We start from the raw sequence: 17,976 nt of genomic DNA, 5'->3' as shown, positions 1-17,976 counted from the left end.
GTCTTCCTGTCCCCAACTGGATGTTCTCACTCACTTGGGGGAACCATTCAATAAACATCTGTAGCTTCTCAGTCCCTGGGGGCTGAAGTCACATCTGTCTTGCTCCGTGCAAGAACCCCAGTAGTCAGCCTTCTATCTGTGGGGACCGAGATCAGAAGGTGTAGCAGGGAGAACCAAGCTGACTGGGTTGTGGGGGCATGAAAGAGAGATGGGCCAGGTGTACTAGAGAGAGTGAGGAGGGCAGGCTTAGCACCCAGCACTCAGACCCTAGGTAGCTGTGTCTTCTCCCTGCTGGACAGGTCACTGCCATGCTGCAAGGTAGGATTTGATAGGGTCTGGCCAAGTTGGTCAGCACTTTTGCAAGGTAAGAGCCTGCCTTCCCACCTTGCAGAGGGTCAGGGCTGTATCAGGGATCTGGGAGGCCCTTCCAGCACTGTGGGGCCCACAGTACATCCTGACCCCAAGACACTGGTACACCCAGCCTCTGCTGTGCCCCCAGCCGACTTTGCCCTTGCTCACACTGGGGACTCTGTGCTGGTATTTCTTTATCTCGAGGTTGTAGGGCATTAAGGTGGTAGGATACCTGTGGTCCACGCAGCATGGGAGCACAGGCCTAGTTCAACAGGAGGCCAAAGTCTCTGCTTGGTACAATGTGGGATGCTTCAATGAAGGAGACCACTCTGCAAATAAATGCCTGGAGAGCCAGGTATGTGAGATGGCTTTTGAAGGTATGTGGCCACATGTGTGTATATGTATGTTTGTGGGTGAGGGGAAACTATTCCTGGCACAGGGACATACAAGTAATCTCTCTGAAGTTCTAGGACCTTACTCCATTCCTGTACCATAACTCAAAGGCCTATGTTCAACCTGTGTGGCCCATTGGAATGTTCTACTGGACAGGAAAGCCAATATGCAAGGCAGGGAGAATCTTTAAGGACCTTTCCATTCAGAGGTCAGAAAAGCTAACTTTTAAAAAGGGAGTCGTTCTGTATAGCCTGGGAATGAATATACATAACTGAAAGGTCCTTGAATGTAGAGACCAAATGAATCCCATAACAGGCAGCTAATGGCATGGTTCAGAGCATGGGCTCTGGAAACAGACTCCACAGGTTCCAGTCCCACCTCTACAATAACTAGCTGGGTGCCCAAGGGCAAAATATTTACCCACATTTCGGTTTTCTCATTTATAAAATGGGTACCATCATACTTAGCCTACTTATTGTGAGGATGAATGACTTAATATTTGTAAAGTGCTGGGAAAGTTGTGTTAACACACAGCAAATGCTTTGTAAGCGTTAAAAAAATTCTCATCCTTTGGGTCTTTAGTGCTCTTTGAGGCATCTTTATGACATATTTTTGAGGAAGATGAGGAATCAGGCTTCTTTGCCCCTGCAAACATTTAGACTTATAGGCAGTGCTAACTTTGTGCAGTAGTGCAGGACAGTAAAATGACCATGCAAGCTGAAACTACACAAGATAATCCTAAAAATTGTACTGTAACCTATAAAAATTTTGTTGAAACATGAAATACTCTCTTACTATAGTTTTTAAGTGTATATGGAAGTATAAAAAAATAAAACCAATATTTTAATACATTATAATTTAAACATTAGAAACATTGCAATTCTTAAAGTGTTTTTTTCTTTGTAAAAAATATTTAGCAAGAGTATTTCAGTAGTCCCTGCTGTCTTCTTTTTGTAGAACTGGAACATTTTTTTCTATGCCTTGCTGAACTGTCATACTCCTTTATAAATTTGCATCAGCTTCCAATATCTTATACTTTGTGCTCCTAATATTGTAATATATCTCTGAGAGTTTCTTAAATGAGAAATTTTTGCTCTCAGTACTTCCTCTGGGACATCATTCCCCTTCACTCTCTTCACTTATGCTTTTAACACTGGTTTCAGGTTTCATCAATGTAGACAGAAACGCTGAGGGTCTTGACTGTCAGGAAGTCACAAGGAGTTTACTCAGAATGAGCTTCACTTAGTAAAATTTCAGTCTGGAAACTGAATACCTAAAAACTCAATCTGTTCAAAGGAACTGCTCACTAACAAAGGAACCAAATGATAATAGACACAAGGCTAACTTTTCAGTCTCAATTTACATATATTTTTTAAAAGCAAAAAAACTGTCCAACATATGTGCAAGAAGTTTTAGTGCCTTGCACTTAGCTGTTAATGATTACTTAAATGGTAGAATAATAGGAAGAATCAATAGAGTGAATTAGGCAACTGAATGAATTCAACTATGTCATGAAATTTCTGTTCTTGCCAGAAATGTGTCCTTGATTGCATATCTAAGATCTCATACAGATAAAGGGAGAAAAGCAATTATATATACTTCAGGAATCTGATGAAAATTATGGGTTCTTTCCCCCATAAAAGAGCAGATATAACATTTTATTCAGTATTTCAAGGAGTTCACATAACCCCTGATATCCACTTACAAGACTTCATTAAGAATCTAGAACTTTATTGCTAGGTAAAACCCACCTAGTTGGACCATAAAGAAGAAGTGAAGTGAAGTGAAGTGAAGTTGCTCAGTCATGTCCGACTCTTTGCGACCCCATGGACTGTAGCCCACCAGGCTCCTCCATCCATGGGATTCTCCAGGCAAGAATACTGGAGTGGGTTGCCATTTCCTTCTCCAGGGAATCTTCCCGACCCAGGGATCGAACCCAGGTCTCCTGCAATGCAGGTAGACGCTTTAACCTCTGAGACACCAGGGCTGAGTGCCAAAGAACAGACGTTTTTGAACTGTGGTGCTGGAGAAGACTCTTGAAAGTCTCTTGGACAGCAAGAAGATCAAACCAATCAATCCTAAAGGAAATCAATCCTGAATATTCATTAGAAGGACTGATGCTGAAGCTGAAGCTCCAAAATTTTGGCCACCTGTTGTGAAGAGGTGACTCATTGGAAAAGACCCTGATGTAGAAAAGACTGAAGGCAGGAGGAGCAGGGGACAACAGAGGATGAGATGGTTGGATGGCATCACTGACTTGATGGACATGAGTCTGAGCAAACTCTGGGAGATAGTGAAGAACAGAGAAGATGGCATGCTGCAGTTCATGAGGTCACAGAGTCAGACATGACTTAACAACTTAACAACAAAAACCCAGCCAAAGTCTGAAGAACACTGCAAGTCTTGGAAACTTAGAACACTTTCCAAGGGATGATAATCCTTGGAGTAGTCACCTGGCACTAGGAACTGAATGGAATGCTTGCTCGTTCTTCATTACATAAGATTATTCAATATAAGTCTCTTCAACAAACTACAATCCCTGAAACTCTCTTCTGAGAGTATAGGTATTAGAAATCCTTATTGAAAAGAAAGACTCAACACTACATTGTTGAAAAACACTGCAGAGCGGAGTGGCCAAGATGGCAGAGTAGGAAGACCTTGTGCTCACCTCCTTCCATAGGCACTCCAAAATTTTGATTATTTACAGAGCAACTATCCATGAAAGTAATTTGAAGTCTAGTAGAAAAGATCTATAGCTCAAGATTTAAAGAAGGAACTATAATATGGGTAGGAGGAGAGCATATATATAATACAGTCAAGACCCATACCACCAGGTAGGTGAATCCACCAACAGGAGTATAATTAAAATTGCAGAGATGGCCTCCAATAAACGAGGGGTCCAGGCCTCACATAGGACTTCCCAGTCTGGGAGTTCTACCCTGGGAAGATGAGCCTCCAGAACATTTGGCTCTGAAGGCTAGTAGGGCTTGCTTTCGGGCTTCCCAGGTGATACTAGTGGTAAAGAACCTGCCTGACAATGCAGGAAACTTAAGAGATGTGGGTTTGATCCCTGGGTTAGGAAGATCCCTTGGAGGAGGGAATGGAAACCCACTCCAGTATTCTTGCCTGGAGAATCCCATGGACAGAGGAGCCTGGTGGACTACAGTCCATAGGGTCACAAAGAGTTGGAAATGACTGAAGCAGCAGCAGAAGCAGGGCTTGCTTTCAGGAGCCCCAGAGGGATGTGGGAAATACAGACTCTACTCTTAAAAAAGTGTACACAAAACCTCACATGCTCTAGGGTCAAGGGCAGAAGCAGTCATTCAAAAGCTAGCAGGCCCACTGGTGGATCTCAGAGATGCTCCTGCAGAATCAGGAGACAACTGAGCCTCAATGTGGGGAGGAAGCCACTAGCAGCAGCCATTCTGGAATCCTCCATCTAGCTGGTTAGTGTCAGGCCCTGACCCATCCCCACCAGCCCATTGATACCAGTCCTGGAAACTCCCAGGTCAGGTGACTAGGCTAGATGGGGACACATCCCAACCTACCTGAGCCTCTAGACATGCTGGAACATGGCCCCACCCACCAGGGGGCCAACATTAGCCCTGGACCCAGTTTCACTCCTCAGGGAGGAACCAGCCCTGGGATCCCCTGGGCCCCAGCCCTGCCCACCTACAGGCCAGCATCAACTCTGGGACCCCTGAGGCCCTACAGCCAAAGACCCCAAAGACCAGATCTGCCCACCACTGAGCTGGAAGTAACCTCGAGACCTGACTTCACCCTCCAATGGGTGGACAACAGCCCTAGGACCCCCTGGGCCATGGTTTTACCCACAGGCAAATGGTCACAGCTCTGGGACCACCAAGGACCTGCAGCTAGCTGTGTCACAATCCAGTGAACTCACCAGTGTGCTGGCACCAGATATGGGAACCCCTAGGCCTACAGCCAGAGAACCCATGACCTGACTCTGCCCATTAGTGGACTGGCAGTAGTGCCAGGACCTGCCCTTATTGGTGGTTGGGCACCAGCCCAGAGCCCACCCACCAGCAGGCAAAACCACCACCCCAGGATCACAGTAGCCCCAGAGCCAGCCATGTCAAGACCCAGTCTACCCACCAGGAGACTGGCACCACCCAGGAATGCCCTGGGCTCTGGCCCTGGCTAACAGCAGGCCTACAGCAGCTCCGGGAGCCCCTGGGAGGACACCTCTCAGCCAGCCAAGTCAGGATTTGACTATGAGATATGTCAAGAAGAAATGTTGAGGAAAGGGAGAAAATTCAGAGTTGTTAAAATTCCCGGTTGGCTCAGAGGTTAAAGTGTCTGCCTCCAATGCAGGAGACCCGGGTTCAATCCCTGGGTCGGGAAAATCCCCTGGAGAAGGAAACTGTAACCCACCCACTCCAGTATTCTTCCCTGGAGAATCCCATGGATGGAGGAGCCTGGTAGGGTACAGTCCACGAGGTCGCAGAGAGTCGGACATGACTGAGCAACTTCACTCACTCAAAATTCATTCAAACTTAAAAAATCAACTCAAAATGACTATATATAGATATATATACACACACATACATATATGCTCATATATGTATTACTATATATAAACATTTTGGTAACCAGAACTAAAAACTCTGTAGTAGATATACACAGAAAAAAAGAGGAGTCCGTCCACACATAACACTAAAAATAGCCATCAAATTACAAAGGAAGAGAGAAAAAGGAATAAAAAGCCTCACCAAACAAAAGAGAATTAACAAAATAGCAATAAGTATATAACAATGAATTATTTTTTTAATCTGTTTTTTGGGGGGCTGTGCTACATGATATGCAGGATTTGATCCCATGTAGTTCCCTGATCAGGGACTGAACCTGTGGCCCTTGCATTGGAAACATGGAGTCCACAACTGGATCACCAGGGAATAATTACTTTAAATGTAAGTGGAGTAACTGCTCCAATCAAAAGGCATAGAATGGCTGAATAGATATGAAAACAAGACCCATATACATGCTGCCTACAAGAAATTCATTTCAGATCTGAAGACACACAAAGTGAGGGGATAGAAAAGTATATTCCATGTAAATAGGAAAGAATAAAGCCAGGATGCCAGTGCTTATATCTGACAGAATAGACTTTAAATACTGTTACAAGAGACAAAAAAAAAAAAATGCTACATAATGATCAAGGGCTCAATCCAGCAAGAAGTTTAACAACTATAGTCATATATGCACCCATCACGGGAGTACCTAAATACATAAATGGAAATATTAACAGACATAAAGGGAGAAATTGACAGTAATACAAAAATAGTAGTGGACTTTAACACCCCTCTTACATCAAAGGACAGATCATCTAGACAGAAAATGGATAAGGAAATACTGGCTTTAAATGACATATTACACCAGAATGAATTAATAGATGTATAGAGCAGTCCATCAAAAAGTGGTGCAAGTGCATGTAAACCATTCCCCAGGGTAGATCACATCCTATGCCACAAAACAAACCTCAGTAAGTTTAAGAAGGTTGAAATAAAGTCATGCATCTTTTCCAGCTACAAAGTTATGAGAATAGAACCCAACTACAAAAACACACAGAGGCTAAACAATATACTAAACAACAAATGGATCACTACAGAAATCAAAGAGGTAACTGAAATATCTGGAGACAAATGAAAATGAAAGCAAATCATAAAGGTAAGAGCAGAAATGAACTGCTGCTGCTGCTAAGTCACTTCAGTTGTGTCCGACTCTGTGTGACCCCATAGACGGCAGCCCACCAGGCTCCCCCATCCCTGGGATTCTAAAGGGAGACTTAAAAAGAAAAGATCTATGAAACTAAGAGCTGGTTCTTTGAAAAGATAAGATTGGAAAACATTTAGCCATACATCAAGAAAAAAAAGAGGACCCAAATCAATAAAATCATAAAAAGTTACAACTGACACCACAGAAATGCACAGGATCGTAAAAGATTACTACCAGTTATATGACTTCCCTGGTGGCTTAGATGGTAAAGCGTCTGTCTACAATGCGGGAGACCTGGATTCGATCCCTGGGTCGGGAAGATCCCCTGGAGAAGGAAATGGCAACCCACTCCAGTACTATTGCCTGAAAATCCCATGGACAGAGGAGCCTGGTAGGCTACAGTCCATGGGGTCGCAAAGAGTCGGACACGACTGAGTGACTTCACACAAATATGCCTATAAGGTAGACGATCTAGAAGAAAATGACAAATTCTTAGAAGCGTACAACCTCTCAAGACTGAATCAATAAGAAATGGAAAATATAAACCAATTACTAGCTATGAAATTGAATCAGTAATACAAAAACAAAAACCTCCCAACAAAAGTCCAGGACCAGATGGCTTCATAGGTGAATTCTACCAAACAGAAGATATCTAACCGTCTTTTCAAACCATTCCAAAACTTTTCAGAGGAAGAAATACTTCCAAACTTAATTCTACAAGGCCAGCATCACCCTGATACCAAAACTAGATTAAGATAACACACAAAAAGAATATTACAAACCAATATCACTGATGAACATAGATGCAAAAATCTTCAACAAAATATTGGAAAGCCAAACTTGACAATACATTAAAAGGATCATGCATCATAAATAAGTGGGATTTATACCAGGGATGCAAAGATGGGTTCATATCTGCAAATCAGTCCACGTGATTCACATTACCAAACTGAAGAATAAAAATCATAAGATCATCTCAATAGATGCAGAAAATCTTTTGACAAAATACAATATCCATCTATGATTTAAAAAAAAAACAACTCTCAACAAAGTGAGAATAAAGGGAACATAACACACTAAAGCCATATACGACAAGCCCACAGTTAACATCATACTCAATGTTGAAAAGCTGAAATATTCTTTAAGTTCAGGAGCAAGGATGCCTACTCTTAACACTTCTACTCAACATAGTTTTGGAAGTCCTAGCCACAGCCAACAGAGAAGGAAAAGATATAAAAGGAGTCTACATTAGAATGGAAGAAGTAAGACTGTCACTGTTTGCTAATGACTTGATAATACACATAGAAAATCCTAAAGACCCCACCAAAAAAAATTTACTAGAACTCATCAGTGAATTCAGTGAAGTTGCAGGAGACAAAAGTAACATGCAGAAATCTTTCTATACATTAATATTTATTAATATTAATATTTAATAATATTGCATTTATATACAATAAAAGGCGCACTGCTAGAGAAAATTTTAAAAATAATCCCATTTACAATAACATCAAAAAGAATAAAATACCTTGGAATAAATCTAACCAATGAGGTAAAAGACCTATACTTGGAAAACTATAAAGACATTGATGAAAGAAATTGAAGATGACACAAACAGATGGAATGATATACTGTGCTCATGGATTGGAAGAACTAATATTGTTAAATGATCATACTACCCAAGGCAATCTACAGATTCAATAAAATACCTATCAAAATATAATACTCTTCAAAGAACTAAACAAGTAATTCTAAAATTTGTATGGAAACAAAAAAGACCCCCATTAGCCAAGACTATCATAAGAAAGAAGAACAGGAGGTATCACACTCCATGATTTGAAACAAAGCTATAATCATCCAAATAGCATACTTCTGGCACAAAATCAGACACACAGATCAAAGGAACAGAGTGGGAAGTGCAGAAATGACTCACACTGATATGGGCAATTAATCTACAACAATGAGGAAAAGACAACCTCTTCAATAAATGGTACTGAGAAAACTGGACAGCTCCACACAAAAGAATCAAACTAGACCACTTAGACCATATACGAAAGAAAATTAAAACTAGATTAAAAACTTCAATGTAAGACCTGAAAATTTTAGAAGAAAATACAGATTTTGACACCAGTTTTAGCAATATTTTGGGAGATATGTCTCCTCAGGCAAGGAAAACAAAAATAGAATAAATGGGAATACAGTGGGAAAAAAAATTCTTTTGTACAGCTAAGGAAACTACCAACAAAACAAAATGATCATCTACGAAATGGGAGAGGATGATATGTACAACAAAGTGTTAATGTCCAAAATATATAATGAACTCATATAATTCAATATCAATAAAACAACCCAATTTAAAAATGGGCAGAGGACTTGAATAAACATTTTTCCAAAGATACACAGATGGCCAACAGTCACATAAAAACATGTTCAACATCACTAATTATCCAGGGAAATGCAAATCAAAATCACAATGCGATATCACTTTATACCAGTCAGAATGGCTATTATCAAAGAGAGAACAAATAAGTTTTGGTGGGGATGTGGGGAAAAGGGAACACTTGTGCGGAATGTTGATTGCTGTAGCCACTCTGGAAAAAAGTACAAAGTTCCCTCAAAAAATTAAAAATAGAACTACCTATGATCCGGCAATTCCACTTCTGGGTATTTATGGGAAATGATGAAAACACTAATTCAAAAAGATACATGAACTCCTATGTTTTTTGCTGAATTATTCACAATAACCAAGATATGGAAGCAATCTAAGAGCTCATAAACAGATGAATGGATAACGATGATGTGGGGTGTGTGTATAAAATGAAATATTACTCAGACATAAAGAGTGACATATTACGATTTGTATCAACATAGATGAACCTAAAGGGTATTACGTTAAATGAACTAAGCCTGACAGAGAAAGGCAAATACTATATGATTTCACTTATATGTGGAACCTAAAAACCAAAACAAATGAACAACCATAAGTAAACAAACTCATAAATACAGAGAACAAATAGGTGGTTGCCAGAGGGGAGGGGTTTGGGGGAGGGAAATAGTTGAAGGAGATTAAGAGATACAAACTTTTAGTCACAAAATAAGCTAGTCATGGGTATGAACTTTACAGTGTTGGAACACAGTAATAATTACATAATATCTTTCTGTGGTGACAGATAACAACTAGACTTATCATGGTGATTATTTTGAAATGTATAGAAATACCAAATCACTATGCCATATGTACCAGAAGCCAAAATGGTGGTATACTTCAATTAAATCTCAAAAACAAACTCATAGAAAAGGAAATCAAATATGTGGTTGCCAGAGGCAGGGGGTGGAAGTGGGGGCGGGGATTAAATGAAGGTGGTCAAAAGGTACAAACTTCCAGTAATAAGATAAATAAGTGCTTCCCTTGTGGCTCAGCTGGTAAAAAAATCCTCCTGCAATGTGGAAGACCTGGGTTCAATCCCTGGGTTGGGAAGATCCCCTGGAGAAGGGAAAGGCTACCCACTCCAGTATTCTGACCTGGAGAATTCCATGGACTCTATAGTCCATGGGGTTGCAATGAGTCGAACATGACTGAGCCACTTTCACTTTGCAGTAATAAGTACTAGGTAAGATAAAGTACAATATGATAAAGATAATCAATACGGCTGCCTCTTATATACAGTTTATCAAGAGACTAAATCCAAAGTGTTCTCATCACAAGGAAAACTGTTATTTTTCTATTTCTTCAATGTTGTATCTGTATAAGATGATAGATCAGCACTAAACTCATTTTATCATTCCAGGATGCATGTAAGTCAAATCATTATACTGTACACCTTAAAATTATATACTGCTATATGTCAATTACAACTCAATAAAGCAGAAAAAAAAATGCTCTCCAAGAGGAAAAAGGAAAGAGAAAACCACATCAGAACCAGAAAATCAAACTGAAAATTATCCTGTTCAGGAGATTAGCTGCTGTGGAGAGCTTGGTGGCTGGGTGAGACCTGAGCCTTCTGCTGGTGGTATCAACCAAGTCATCTCTTTTCTTCCTGCTTCCCCACTTCTCTTTTTCCTCCTCTCTTTTTATTCTTTCTCTCCTTTTCTTCTTTCCTACTACCTCTGTCCAATGTGTACTGCTTCAACCAGCACATGGTGCAAGAGGTTTTTAAGCTTCATTAAAGCCAATAGGAAAAGATTGTCCTGAGTGAGTCATGTTGAATTCAATAGACTATGGGAGGCTCTGAGAATGCCTCAGTGATGCCTGTGAAATACCTTCCGACTGGAGAAGCCTACCCTTTGGGGGAAGTAATCCCAAGCATGAAAGGTAGTTGGGGATTGCACTTTAAAAAATGTATTTGGCTTCAGGGGGAAAAATATTGCCTAAATGGAAACTGCTGATGAAATCACAGAATGACTCCACCTCTAGAATGAGCTTCATTTTCATGTATTTTGGTAAGAAATTTGGCTCTTAATTGAGAACTCAGTCACTCTACCCACTCAAGGGCAAGGTGATAAGGTTCTATCAGACCAAGCGTCTAAACGAACCTGAGACTCTACCAAGGTCAGAAATGCTGCACTTCAAGCCAAAAGATCTCTCTTGGGCTTGCTTGTTTTGACTTGTAACTATAAATTTGTCTTGTCTAAGTGTCCAATCATATTATAAAACAAAGCGCCAATCTCTACGGTACAGCATCCTCCGAAGAAACAGGAGTCCTAAATGTACATTTTGGGGATTTTCTAATTTTTCCACTCTTCTGATCTCCAAAGGACTTTAAATTACTTCCCCTGAGATCAAGTAACACAAAATGCTTTTGGAAGTGCTGAACCCAAGGCATTACAATGTCACCAGCATGGTGTCCGAAGTTGTGCCTATTGCCAGCATTGCAATCCTGCTGCTCACTGGATTTCTTCTCTTGGTTTGGAATTATGAGGACACGTCCTCAATACCAGGTAAGGCAGTCATCTATTTCTGCATCTAAGGAGATTGTTTCCTTGGGCTTTTGACACATGAGGGTAAAGGAAATTCTACAAAACGACAAAGAGTAAACCTGGGGAGCTGGCTGAAGTCCACAGCATGTAAGCAAATGAGGACTCAGGTGAAAAAATGTTTAGCCAATTATCTGCACATGTTTAATGAAAACATTAAAACAATACCTCAGATAATCTCTTCCAGGCTACACTTTGCTTTGGTAAAATATACTTGGTACAAGTATCTTTTAAAATAAGTTTAAGATGGGGACAGCAAAGTAAAATTCCAGGAACTTATTTTTCTTTTGATTCAAATGTTCCAACTTTGCTCTGAAGGTGAAAATGTTTCTGAATGCCTTCTGTCCCCCTTTCTGTCTCACTCCCACTTTGCCTCAGCCATGTCCCCTGCCCCCTCCCTTCTCAAACTTATTCCTTCTCTTTATCCTATTCTTTATTTTCTTTTATTCTTGGATAAGGTGGTGATGTTGATGCCAACATAAGAGCTGGATGGGTCCTGGATAGTGGAAGAAAAATGGGGGACCACTATCATTGTCTTGAAAACCTAAAAACATCTTCAACAAGCTCTGTGGACCAATCAAAAGTAGAGTATAATATAGTTATCCAGATAATTCCAGTAGAAACACCATCACTCTACACTGTCATACTAGCTCAGAATTCTCAGAAATATCAGACTACTTTTTAATTTTCAGGGAAAATTCCTCATAGCAAGCATCTGTCTCCAGTCCCATAAGATACTTGATAAGGCTTTATTTCAAGAGCACACTCATTACACACCTTCAAGTGTGGGCCTCTTTGCACAGTGATGGAGAGTGGGAGTGTAGGGCTGCTGCAAAACGCCCTGGGTCTGGTTTCTTTATCATTTTTGAGAGAACGGCCTGTCTCTCTGTTTGATTCAGCCTGGTGTTTTAGGTTACTTTAAATGCCCAATGTAATGGAATGCTTAGTTGGTTTTCTTCTCTACTCCCTGATAGGAGTCTGAAGGAAGACTGTTCCACGGTCTTTAGCTCACTGAACCCCTTCTCCATCACTGCTCCTTTCTCACTGGACTGTCTGCCCCCAGTGGGCACCCAAGTCAGGGTCCATGAATGGTAGAGGTGAGGGAGGGGCTATTTTTAACAAGTCGCCCCAGAGGTTTGCGTTGCAGGTGATGGTAGAACTCCCTTGGACCTTTGGGGAGGTGGGGGGAGGCAAGCACAGAATGAGCATCCCTGAAGCTCTGGACCAGGAGCCCAAAAGTGGCAGCTCCTCTGTCTACCACCTCTGGGCTGGGGACATGAGGCTGTCACACACTGACAGTCTATGACACTATCACGTAGTGCTATCATTCTCAGCCCTGCCTGACGTGGATCCTCATGTGGACTTCTCATTTTCCCAGGTGGTTTTCCTGAGCAGTCAGGATGGAGCCCAACCCCTTCATTTGATAGAAAGGGAAATTGAGCACAGGAGAGGGCCTCTGCCTGGTCCAGGTGGTATGAGTAACTGTGGAGCCAATCTCTTCTGTTCATAGGTGAGGGGTTAAAGCCCCAGAAGAGAAAAGGCTTGCCAGCATCTCAGCTGGAAGGAAAGTGCAAATAGGGGGAGCAGGGGAACCACCAGGAAGTCCTAAATCCCAGATGGATGTTCATTTTGCTACTAGGGAGCTTCTATTGAATAGTTCCATGCTTTCCCTGGGGAAAGGTGAGGTCTGGTTAGAACGTTCTAGTTCTAGAACCCTCTAGGCCAGATCCCTCCAATCACCAGCTCTCTGGACTCTGAGTTTTATGTATATGGGGAATCTCAGGGTCAGTGGAGCCAAAGAGTTGAGAAGATACAGTGAGCCAAATTCCTCAGCTTAACAATTTTCAAAGCAGTTTCACACCCACTTTCTCTTGTGAACCTCTGGGCACTCTGGTGAGGTAAGTGTGTTGATCCCTACTTTGCAGATGAAGAAACTGAGACATAAAGAGGCCAGCTGTCCACAACTAGTAGATGATGAAGCTGGGACTCAAATCTAAGCTTCCTAAACCCACATTTACTGAGAGGCCCTCTGTTATCAGGTCACGGGGACAGGGAGTCCAGGAGTGTGCAGAGGTGACACACAGAGGCAGAGGACACAGTGCCAGGGAGGGCCGTGAGGGTTGGAGAGGAAAGAATCATTCCTACTTGGTGATTTGCAAGCTTCAGATTGGGGAAACTGCGCCAGTTCACTGATCTCTGACAAGACTACAGTTACGTGGCGCCTGGCAGCTCTCCCTTCCCCCAGGTTACAGGGTGATGTCTAACCTTGCACATGGGCCCTCTTCCCCAGACCCTCTCTCTGCCCTGTGCACCACATTCTTTATAGGAGCACTGGAAAAAAAGGCATGGTGATACAGTCTCCTTTTGCCTGTTAAAAATCTGTTCTACATAAAATGTACGAATAAACATGCAACCACAGATCAGAACAAGAAGGAGGATGCTAGCAGGATCCCAGAAATTCCTCTTGTGCCTTTCCAGTTATACCCTCTGTCACCCTCAGAAGTAAATAGCCTTCTATTCTATAATGATCACTCCCCTGCTTTCTGATAGACTTTGCACCTAATTTCCTATTCTAAACAATATCCTTCAGCATTACCTGCTCTTGCATGTTTTGGCAATAGGAATCCTATATTGCTTCCTCTTCTGTCTCGGTTCTTGCCTTACATTTTTGCCTGTTGATTTCATTCCTGCTGTGGCATGCAGCTGCAGTTCATATAGTATGCAGTTACATGAACATCTCAGTGTTTAGTCACCTATTCTACTGTTAATGGACATTTGGGGTCTCTTCATTTTGGGGCTATTGTGAACAAGTCTGCTATGAACATTCATGTGCACAGGTTTGTTTTGTCTAATGAGATTTAGCTTAAGATTCTCTTCTTAAACCAGTCCATTCAGACTGAAATGATTGAGACCGAAAGGAATTGGTGTGGTGTGGACTACTTTTTACTTGTAGAGCTGTGAAAAGCCTCATGTTAACTTGTGTTGTTGTTTTAATTATTTTGTGTGTGTGACTCACCCGTATACATCAGAAATATAAAGGGACATTTGGATTTATAGGAACAAGAACAGCAGTATCTTAAGCAATTGCTCTTTTGAGTGGTACTGAAATACTGATTTTAATCTGATGACTTTCCTAGGTCCCAGCTACTTTCTGGGAATTGGGCCCCTCATTTCCCACTGCAGGTTCCTCTGGATGGGGATCGGCAGTGCCTGCAATTACTACAACAAGATGTATGGAGAATTCATGAGAGTCTGGGTATGTGGAGAAGAAACCCTCATTATTAGCAAGTAAGTCTCAATAATTGGAGAAATACCTTAAAAATCAAGGTTGGGATATTTCCTATTAAAAAGCAAACTTATTTTGATATTTTGCCATTTTTTGTTTCCAATGTTTTTACTACTTTAAAAAGGTGAGTGATTTCCAAGTAAAAATCTAACACTTGAGACAAACAGAATAATTGGGTTTTGCTTGAAACCTGAGCTGTATATAATGAATTCTGGAAAGACTGGAAATTATTCAAAATATCTCTGAGCAGGGAATGTGGAAACTTAGAATACAGATGATTTGGTTTTAACAAAACACTTGAAGGAGAGGTGTTATCTTTTATACTTCCCTAAGATTTTGGTCTTAACTGTAGAAGTAAGCATGAAAACAAATGAACAAGCAATAGTAATAAAAAACAAATATCTGAGGGGAGCGGAATTCTGATTGCATCAACTTGCTGATGTGTTTCTAATGCCAACAGAAAGGTAGACAGCAGATGAAGAAAGTATTCTTCTTTTTACAGAATGCTGCTATCCTAAGGTGACTGTCAGTGTCCCAGTAAAAGCAATGGTATTCTCCTGCTCCATTACATTTTCCAGATAACTTTGGTAGATTGAGTTCACTCCAGTGTTAACAAAATATGGATCAACTAAAGAACTGGCTTTGTGAAATATTAGTTTTCTTACTGACTGATCATAGAAAATGAAGAGTTTAAAATAAAGCGCATATCATAGATGTTCAGCTACTTTGCTACAATTTTAGCAAAGCTAACTGCCAGAATGTCTCATTAATGAGATTTTATATTTATAATCCCTGACAAAGATTCACTCAGAAACTAAGACTGACCAGGGTGTTTACTTATTTATTAGAATTGTTTCTTCAGATACATAGACTACTGCCCAGAAATAAGTGAAGCATTTCTGGAAACTACATTGGCTTTTTTCATGCCATGATATTGTACATCATTTCTGAAAATACCATGGTAAACACAAAGCCTGAATACTCTGAACCAAATACTTGAAAGAAGGGAGGAAGGGAGAAAAAGATGTTATCCTTTCAAATATTTCTACCTATGCAAGAATGTTATTTTGAACCAAACTAATTCCTCAATTGTTGCCTGAGTGTTTTCCCATTTCATTCAGTTTGGTATTGTAAGAGTCTTAACAGTAACTAAGACAGACCATGTTTATATAACTAAACATGTTTATACAGCTTCAGCGGAAACGCCATTTTGGGTGGAAATGTCATTTCACTGGGTTAAAATCAAACACTCCAGTACAGTGGTTCTCAGACTGTGGTCCCCTGACCGGCAGTAGCCACATCTGGCTTTCCATCCTTGGTCTCTCCCTGACACCCTAAATAAGAAAATATGGGGTCGGGGCCCAGGGATCTTCGACCATGAGCACTCCAGGTCATTCTGAGGCACACTCCAGTTTGAGACTCACTGCTCTAATAGTGAGAATATAGGTGCCCTTGGGTTTTACTCCTCTTGGTGTATTGAGCTCTGCTCAGCCAAACTTAAGTGAATTTGACATGTTCTCATTTTCAGAATCAGTACTTCACTCATTTTTGCAGCCAATTTTGAGTCTCAAAATTGTCCTGGAACAGATGACGATTGAGCTTGGGGGACTGGGACACTGCCTGCTCTTTGATCTCCCAGGGCAGCAAGCTGCCTTCCAGCCCTTCTCAAGTCAGCACCTGCCTGTCCCTCAGATACAGGTGAAGGGACCCACAGGATAGTTATCCAGAAGCATGACACCTGCAGCTCGGGATCTAGAGCAGTGCTTCTCGCCCTGGCTTCACATCAAAGTCGCCCAGGGGGCTGTTCAACATCCCAATGCAGAGGTCACATCCCAACTTTTGTAATGTCTTGATGGGGAGACCCAGGCATTGATGGTATATAGAGCCCTCCAGGGCTCTAAATTCCAATATGCTGCAGAGCTGGAGGGAGGAGAGGAGGTAAGAGGCTTCCAGGACAGAGGGCTTTTCCCTTCAGGATGGGGAAATACTGAAGCAGGTTGGAGTGGATTTGTCTAATTTTTCCCCCAAAGTCTAGATCAGGTGGTGGAGGTGCAAGACTAGACCTGGAGGGAAGAATGAAGCACCTGAGAAATGACCAGGTGACCAGGACAGAGATAGCTCACAGTCAGTAGATACTCAGATCCCCAGATAAATGCCCAGGAACCTCACAGGCAATTCCTGAAATAGGATCCTCATCACAGCACGTGGCATCTGACCAGTCTGCACCTTACAGGAAAGTGACCTTACCGTCCCCAAAACTGTCAGGTGCTCACTTCACGCTGAGGACACAGACAACAGCCATCTGCCTGCGCCCAGCTCCATCCCTGCTCTCCCAGTTCTTGCCCTGTCCTGCCCTCACAGGCTTTTCTCTGGCTGGAGTCTCTGTGTTCTCTGTAATTGCCTCTGAGCCGCTCGATTTTGTTGTTAAGGGCTGAGCTCCCCACAGGAATAGGACGTGTTTGTCCCCATCTCCTTCCCTCGCTGCTCTTCAGATCCTCCCAGAACTTCCTGTACCTCTTGAAGAGACCCCACTGGACCCCAGAGAGCTTTTTCTTTGAATAATATGCCAGGTCTTTTCTCTTCTGAAAGTTTGATATCTGTCATCATTACAACTGTGCCGAGACTATGGCCCAGCTTTTCAATTCAGCTTAGTTCTGAAGTGGTGGGGGCTGCAGAACTTTGGGCGGGGAGTCAGGCACCAGGGCTGCTGGGCTTCTGCCTGAGCAGCGTGGGGCGGCAGGGGCGGGCGTCTGACCATCTGTAGGGAAAGTGTGCACGGTTCCCCAGGCAGGGGTGTGTAAGTAATGAGGGGCCCCAGACACTTCGGGCCGTAAGTATACATTGGTGTTTGCAAGAAGATCAGAAAGAACAATGTGGGTAGCATCACTAAGGGAGTGGCACTGAATACACTACCTGGGGTCAAACTGGCCCATCTGCTACCAGTCTGAATACTATCTATCGTTATAGTGTTTACTTAGCTGTTTTAATAGTGCATAAATTTATCCCCATGTTGTGGGATTTTTATAGTAAAACTCAGATAGTTCCAGGCAAAGCAGGATGGTAGCCCGCACTATTATCAGGTAGATATGTGCTGTATAGAAGACGAGGTGGGTGGAACATCTTTCAGATGGGGAAAAATCAGGATTCCATTTCAGATATGTTGACTTGACTTGCCTAGTACCACTGAATGGGATATTAAGAAGGAGGTTCTGACCATTCAGACCTTCCACTGTACTCAC

General features: G+C 42.0%; 1 protein-coding gene and 1 non-coding gene across 2 annotated transcripts in view; both read left to right on the top strand.

Moving 5' to 3' along the window:
• Positions 1 to 5,037: 5,037 nt before the first annotated feature.
• On the top strand, positions 5,038 to 5,109 carry TRNAW-CCA. Its single transcript has one exon. It is a non-coding gene; the product is annotated as a tRNA-Trp (tRNA).
• Positions 5,110 to 11,270: 6,161 nt separating this feature from the next.
• LOC120852986 (aromatase) overlaps positions 11,271 to 17,976 on the top strand; it is a 32,113-nt gene continuing 25,407 nt past the window's right edge. The window contains exons 1-2 of the mRNA XM_040226513.1: positions 11,271 to 11,415; positions 14,589 to 14,739. Of these exons, the coding sequence (XP_040082447.1) occupies positions 11,271 to 11,415; positions 14,589 to 14,739 (296 nt within the window). The remainder of the gene's footprint in view (positions 11,416 to 14,588; positions 14,740 to 17,976) is intronic.

Source organism: Oryx dammah, unplaced genomic scaffold, assembly GCF_014754425.2.
Source record: "Oryx dammah isolate SB20612 unplaced genomic scaffold, SCBI_Odam_1.1 HiC_scaffold_26, whole genome shotgun sequence".
In the NCBI taxonomy this organism is placed as follows: domain Eukaryota; kingdom Metazoa; phylum Chordata; class Mammalia; order Artiodactyla; family Bovidae; genus Oryx; species Oryx dammah.
Note: the sequence above shows the minus strand (reverse complement) of the source record. Positions and strands in the feature narration are given on the sequence as shown.